The sequence below is a fragment of the Hyperoodon ampullatus genome (genome assembly GCF_949752795.1).
Source record: "Hyperoodon ampullatus genome assembly, chromosome: X".
NCBI lineage: Eukaryota > Metazoa > Chordata > Mammalia > Artiodactyla > Ziphiidae > Hyperoodon > Hyperoodon ampullatus.
The window spans coordinates 72,469,661-72,477,532 of NC_136913.1; the positions used below are offsets into that span (position 1 = coordinate 72,469,661).

Sequence of the window (7,872 nt, forward strand, 5' to 3'; positions counted from 1 at the left end):
TTTGATTTCTCCGTCAAATCTGAACGAGATCCTTGCTGGGTAGAGTAATCTTGGTTGTAGCTTCTTCCCTTTCATCACTTTAAATATGTCCTGCCACTGCCTTCTGGCCTGTAGAGTTTCTGCTGAAAGATCAGCTGTTAACCTTATGGGGATTCCCTTGTATGTTATTTGTTGCTTTTCCATTCCTGCTTTTAATATTTTTTCTTTGGGCTTAATTTTTGCTAGTTTGATTAATATGTGTCTTGGTGTGTTTCTCCTTGGGTTTAGAGTATGGGACTCTTTGCACTCCCTGGACTTGATTGACTATTTCCCTTCCCATGTTGGGGAAGCTTTCAACTATAATCTCTTCAGATATTTTCTCAGACATTTTCTTTTTTTCTTCTTCTTCTGGGATGCCTATAATTCGAATGTTGGTGTGCTTAATGTTGTCCCAGAGGTCTCTGAGACTGGCCTCCGTTCTTTTCATTCTTTTTTCTTTATTCTGATCCTCAGCAGTTATTTCCACCATTCTATCTTCCAACTCACTTATCCGTTCTTCTGCCTCAGTTATTCTGCTATTGATTCCTTCTAGAGTATTTTTAATTACAGTCATTGTGTTGTTCATCACTGTTTGTTTGATGTTTAGTTCTTCTAGGTCCTTGTTAAACATTCTTGTCTTTATTCTATTTCCAAGATTTTGGATCATCTTTACTATCATCATCTGAGTTCTTTTTCAGGTAGTTTGCCTATTTCCTTTTCATTTATTTGGTCTTGTGGGTTTTTATTTTGCTCTTTTGCCTGTAAGATATTTCTCTGTCTTCACATTTTGTCTAATTTACAGTATTTGAAGTCTCCTTTCACTAGGCTGCAGGGTTGTAGTTCCTCTTGATTCTGTTCTCTGCCACTGGTGGTGGGGTTGGTCCAGTGTCTTGTGTAGGCTTCCTGATGGGAGGGACTGGTGCCTGCATTCTGGTGGTGGAACTGGGTCTTTTCCCTCTGATGAGCAGGGCCGTGTCAGATGGTGTGTTTTGGTGTGTCTGTGAGCTTAGTATGACTTTAGGTAGTCTGTGTGCTGACGGGTGGGTTTGTGTTCCTATCTTGTTTGTTGTTTGGTGTGAGGCATCCAGCACTGGGAGCTGCTTGCAGTTGGGTGGAGCTGGCCCTTAGGTTCAGATAAAGGCCTCCATGAGAGCTCTAGGTGATTAATCTTCCCTGGGACTGGGAATTCTCTAGTGGTCCAGCATCCTCGACTCAGTGCTCCCACCCCAGAGCCTCAGGCCTGACTTCTGGTCGAGGGACCAAGACCCCACAAGTCGCTCGTCCCTGCGATAAAGGGGATTCAAAAAAAACAAAAAAAAACACTAACAAAACCCCTGACAAATGGTAAAGAGTAAAATCGAACAAACAGAAACAGAAACAAGGAAACACACAAACACACACACACACACACACACACACAAGAAACAAAAACAGAGCCAGATAACTCAAATAGCAAGAGACCAGACAAACCAAAGAACCCAAGAACAAAATCAAAGAATTAAGAAGAAAGCTGACAAAAACTCAAAACCAAAAAACAAAACCAAAGCAGAGTGGCAACTGAAGGATGAAGCAGAGAAACAAAACAAACTGACAAAATGATATTTAAAAAAGATAAAGGGGAAAGAAGGCAGAACAACAGAAAAGCAATGTAGAAACAGAACTATAAAAAATAATAAAATGGGAAATATATTAAAGTAAAAAAAAGTGACAAAACCCCAGATAAATGGTAAAAGCAAAATCAAACAAAAACAGAAACAAGGAAACACATACACATAAAAGAAACAAAAACAGAGCCAAATACAACAAAAAGCAAGAGAACAACCAGACAAATAGAAGAACTCAAAAATGAAATCAAACAATTAGGATTAAAACTAACAAAAACACATAACCTAAAAACAAAACCAAAGCAGTGTGCCAGCCAACTGAAGAATAAAGCAAGGAAACAGAACAAACCGATAAAAATGATTTTAAAAAATAATAATAAGGACTTCCCTGGTGGCGCAGTTGTTGAGAGTCCGCCTGCCAATGCAGGGGACACGGGTTCGTGCCCTGGTCCTGGAGGATCCCACATGCGGCTGGGCCCGTGAGCCATGGCCGCTGAGCCTGTGCGTCTGGAGCCTGTGCTCTGCAACAGGAGAGGCTACAACAGTGAGAGGCTCGCGTACCGCAAAAAAATAAAAATAAAAATAAAAAATAATAATAATAAAATAGAAAGGGAAAAAATAGGACAACAGAAAAGCAAAGTAGAAATAGAAATATATTTTAAAAAGAAAAACACAGGGGCTTCCCTGGTGGCGCAGTGGTTGGGAGTCTGCCTGTCGATGCAGGGGACGCGGGTTCGTGCCCCGGTCTGGGAAGATCCCACATGCCATGGAGCAGCTGGGCCCGTGAGCCATGGCCGCTGAGCCTGCGCGTCCGGAGTCTGCGCTCTGCAGTGGGAGGGGCCACAACAGTGAGAAGCCCTCGTACCGGAAAAAAAAAAAAAAAGAAAAGAAAAACACATTAAAGAAAAAGAGGAAAAGAAGGGAAAATAACACAACAGAAAAGCAAAGTATAAATAGAAATATATTAAAAAATAAAAATATGTTATAAAACACAGAGATCCCAAAAGACTAAAACAACAAACAAAAACAGAAAAAGAAACAAAAAAAATCTAGAACCAACAACAGAAGGAATCAAAACATAATAAAATTAATAGTAATAATTATGTTTCCCTGGGGTCTCCACAGTAATTGTCCTTGCACACACTGTGAACCACAGCCCAAGAGCCTCTCCTCTGCCTCTGGGCTGGTCTCTGGACCTGCTGTGGGCCCTGTGGGTACCACTCTGATTCTGATCTGGCCCAATTCCTGTGTGCACTTGCCCCCAAATTCCACAGCTGCCAGAGCTAGACCATTTTCAGTTGTGGGAACACTCACTGTCTACTCAGATATTCCATAGATGCAGGGTCTACCTAGCTGATGGCAAGGATTTAATCTGCAGTTTGTACAGCTAATGGAATGATTTTCAGTCTTCTTCCTTAATCACCCCATCCCTGAGTTTCAGCTTTGGTTTTATCCCCACCTCTATTTGTGGTCCACCCACAGATGTCTTGTCCTGAGGCTGCCTTGGAGCTCTTGGGTCAGCCCCGGGAGGACCAGGCACAGAGGTGGTATGACTGCTTGGATCACAGGAGCCCTGGTGGCACCAGATGCACAGGGAAGCCAGCGGCTACAGGCAAAAGAGATGGCCCTAGTGAGGGCCTTTTCTGGCACCCAGCATAAGATGTATGAGGGCCAGCCCTGGCCAGGGTTTTTCTGGCACCCGGCAGCAGGTGTGTGAGGGCCAGCCCTGAGAGGGCTTTTTTTTTTTTTTTAATGACTCTGCAGCCAGTGTGTGAGGGCCAGCTCTAAGGGGGCTTTTTTTTTTTTTTACTGCTCAGCAGCCAGTGCACAGGAGCCATCCCTGAACAGCCTTCTTTTATTGTCATTGTCAGGCGCTGGCATGTGGGGAGAGAGAGGCTACAATAGTGGCTCCTCCCCTTGCGTGTGACTCAGCAATAGTGCCCTGCTTTCATGGTAGTCTGGTCTTCCTCCATAGGCATTCCCTGCTGTGGATTTCCTCCCTCCTGTCTCCTCAGTCCATCTCTGCACAGCCAACAGCAGTTCTTGCTCTGGGCCTGTTCTCCAATCCCCACGCATCAATTCCCAGCCCCCTTGCACACCTGTGAGCACATGTCCTACTCTGGGGTATGTAGGGCCGTGGTATGGACCATCTGTATTTCTTACTCTGTCCTGTCTGCCACAGATCGGCTGTGTCACCCTCTTCCAACAGCCTCAAATGCTTCCCCTCTGTCCCAATTGATTTCCCCGTCAGAGAGGGGGTTTCCCCAAATTCAGGAATCTCTCTGCTTCAGCTCCCCAACCCCAGGGTGCTGGTCCCATCCCACCTCCTCTCTCCTCCTCCCTTCTTTTTCCATCCTACCCAGTTATGAAGGGATCTTTATAGACCTTTCCTCCAAGGTCTTCTGCTAGTTTTCAGCTGGTGTTCCGTGAGAATTGTTGCATCTATAGATGTAGTCCTGCTGCACCCATGGAGAGAGATGAACTCCACGTCCACCTACTCCACCACCATCTTGAATCTCCTCTCCTAATGTTCTTAACATCAAAAAGTTGGAGTATCCAAAGGGCTCATTTCTTGGACCTCTTTTCTGATATTCTGGAAGACTTCATATGGTCTCATAGTTGTAAATGCCATATATAGGCTAGGAACATAAAATTTATAAACCAGCACAGGCTACTCCTGTGCTGAACTCTACATTCACATTTCTAACTGCTTACTCAATATTTATATTCAGATGTCTAGTTAGCAATTCAAATATAGCACATCCAAAACTTAACACTTCATTTGCCTTCTCCCAAACATGGTTCTACACTTTCCCCTATCTCAGTAAATGTCAACTCCACTCTTCTAGTTTCTCAAGTTAAAGAGTCTCACTCACACAACATATTGAGTCCATTTAGGAAATCTTGTCCATTCTACCTTAAGAAGTTATCCAGAATCCAATACCTTTTCACCACCTCCACTGCTACTGCCCTAATAAAAACCATCAGCATCTCCCTCCTGGGGTACTGCAATAGCTTCCTAACTGCTCTCCCTACTTCCATGCTTGTTTCCTTATACTCTCTTCTCCCCATAGCCAAGAGTAATCTTTTAAAAAACATAACATCATGTCACTCCTCTGCTCAAAACTGTCCAGAGACTTCTCGTCTCTTAGAATAAGGAGAAAAACTTTACCATGGTCCTATGTGGCCTGACCTTCCATTGTTTTCTGATCATGCCTCCTACCACTCTCATTGTACCCACCATCAGCATATCTTGCTAACTCTGTTCTAGCCATATTGGCCACTTTATGGCTCCTCAGACATGCCTAAGTTCTATTACACTTGCTGCCTGCTCTTCCTGTAAGGCATTTCCCTCAGATATCTACAGGGCTCACACCTTCACCTCCTTCAGTTCTTTGCTCAAATATAGAAGGCTTTCCCTGGCCACCCTATTTAAAACTGCAAATCACCCAAGCACTCCATATGCCCCTCCTTCCTGATTTTTTTTTTTTTTTTGCATAGCACTTACCACCTTCTGATATGTCATTTAGTTTATTGTCCCTCTCACCCAACTTGAATTTAGGTCCATGTTGAGAGCCATTTTTATCTGTTTTGCTCACTGATGTGTGCCCCGTATCAACAGGAAATTTGTTAAATGAATGACTAATATTTTTCATTTTAATACTTTATCAGGTGCTACACAGTTTGTGCCTGACCCCAAGCTCATGGATCACGGGCAGTCCCATCCAGAAGATGTAGATATGTACAGCACTAGAAGCTGAAATAGTCTGCATAGAGAACTACAAGATGTGTGAAGTTGCGAATAACGATGAAAAAAATCATGTAATGGGTAACTGTGATGCATGGAGTATAATTTAAACCAAGTTTTTCCCTTATATCTTCTAATGTACAGTTAGACAAATCACATAAGTGATTAAAACTCAAATTGAATACAATCCGAACAATACTAAATGATCGATGAGGAGGCAGAGGTAGAAGTATTATGATGCATTTGGTGATTTTTAAGGGTATTTATAAAAAAATAAAAATAAATATATGAACACTGATGAGACTAAAATCTGAAAAAATATGTGTGTGTGTATAATTATATATACACATGCACATATATATTTGCTTTAGCTTTTATGAATTAATGTCAGCTAAATTAGAATTGTGTGTGGAAGGATGTGTTCCCTCCCCCTCTGTTTTTCATTTCCCAGAGCTGGAATAAAATATCCATATTTTATGACACTTGGGCTTGGCTTTGTCTCTGTTTTATTTATGTTAACTCCTCTTAAATGTCTCAAAATACCTCTAACTATTTGAGAGGAACATATGCTACATGGGACCCCCAATGCTGCTTAGCATTCCTTCTACTGGTTCCTGGGTGGTTTCCTATTCTGTTTTCCAGGAGAGGCATTACAGACCTTTTATTCTCAAGCCTCCTATACCTGCCAACGATGACTGTGTCTCCTATTACATAGAGAAAAAAATAAGTTACTACACATAGTTTTTCCCAACTTCTTCCCATCTACCTTCAAGACTTACCTCTTGGGCTTCCCTGGTGGCGCAGGGGTTGAGAGTCTGCCTCCCGATGCAAGGGACATGGGTTCGTGCCCCGGTCTGTGAGGATCCCACATGCTGTGGAGCAGCTGGGCCCGTGAGCCATGGCCACTGAGCCTGCGCGTCCGGAGCCTGTGCTCTGCAACGGGAGAGGCCACAACAGTGAGAAGCCCATGTACCGCAAAAAAAAAAAAAAGACTTACCTCTTTTCAGCCAAGCATCCCCCTTTTCTAAAGCTAATGCTTCTATTTGTGTTCCTGATCTCCTCCTTTCCTATCTTTTCCAGTACCATATTCCATCCCATTTAATCTTCAGTCTTTGGTTTCTCTTTTCATTCATCTTGTTTCCTCAATCTCTAAATAGCTTCAGATCTTCTTTATCCAAAGACAACAGTAACAAAAACCTTTCCCCAACTCTGCCTCTTCCTCTTGAGCTATCTTTTCTTTCTCTTTCCTATGATTTTCAGACTTCATAAAACAGTAATTAATGTCACTTTCTTACTTCCTCACTTTCAATTCCTCTAACTTGTGACACCTTGGCCTCTATACCTACTTGAATATTCTGTAATGTTTGACTGTTGACCACTCCCTCCTGAAATTCAGTCCTCCCATTGGTGTCATTGCAGCTCCTCTTGTTATTCTTCATTCTTCTCTTGCTCTGAATCCTTTAAATGCTGAGGCTCCTCAGGTTGCATTTCTAGTCTTTTCTCATTCTGTGCTCTCTCATTTCCATTCAACATACTTTACTGACTTCAGCCACCATTTATATGTCCTTATTATTTATATTTACAGCTCCTGTATTTCTCCAGAAGTGTATACCTATCTTTCTAATTATTTGTTAGTCATATCCACCTTATATCCCATAGATATCCTCAATGTCAATAGACTTAAAACCAAATTGTCTCTACATCTCTCTCATTTCTGTGTTTCTCAAATCTTTTCTACCTTCTCTAATCCTTGCTCTCATTCAAGTCTTCTTCATCACTTTCCTGGATTATTATAGTAGCCTCTGGTTAATCTGCCTGCTATCAGTCTTGCTTTTTGTCACTTAACAATGCATTCTGCTTATAAGTAACAGTAAACCAGTTAACTGTAGCTTAAATAAGTGAGAGTCTATTTAAAGTCTGGGAATTGGTCAGTACAGGGTTGGTATAGTGGCTCATTGGTATCATCAAGGATCTAGACATTTTCTCTTTCCACTCTGCTCTTTAGCATATTGATTTGTTGCCTCATGGTCACAAAATGGCTCTTATACCTCTGGGGAACACATACATTCAGAGTAGGAAGAAGAGTTACAGAAACTGTACCAGATGCTTCTGACCCCCTTTTATCAGAGAAGTAAGTGCTTTCTCAAAACCCTTCTCAAAAGACTTATGTCTATATCTTGACCAGAATTTGTCATGTAAGCCACACTTAGCTCAAGGAAGATTGACAAATCACATTTTTGTCTATGGAGAGAAAGGCAAGGGGTAAGGGATTTGGAATGGGTGTTGAGTTTAAGCTAATACACAGTGTCTGCCACCTTGGTCTTCTAACCCATCTGTCATATTATTATGACATAGTTATCTTTCTAACAACTGTTATGGGTAGTTGTCTTCCTGAAGTCTTCAGTGGCTAATCATTGCCTACAGAATCAAATCAAGACCCCTTAGTATGACATGCAAAGCCCTTCATATATGATCCCAACTAAACTTTAAACCTTCCTTCCC

General features: G+C 42.0%; 1 protein-coding gene across 2 annotated transcripts in view; it reads left to right on the forward strand.

Annotated features, from left to right (window-relative positions):
- Positions 1-5,383, forward strand: part of APOOL (apolipoprotein O like) — a gene marked incomplete at both ends in the record, with an annotated part of 79,656 nt that extends 74,273 nt beyond the window's left edge. For both annotated transcript variants that reach the window (XM_079727034.1, XM_079727035.1), the window contains one exon: positions 5,295-5,383. In XM_079727034.1, the coding sequence (XP_079583160.1) occupies positions 5,295-5,383 (89 nt within the window). The remainder of the gene's footprint in view (positions 1-5,294) is intronic.
- Between the last annotated feature and the right edge of the window lie 2,489 nt (positions 5,384-7,872).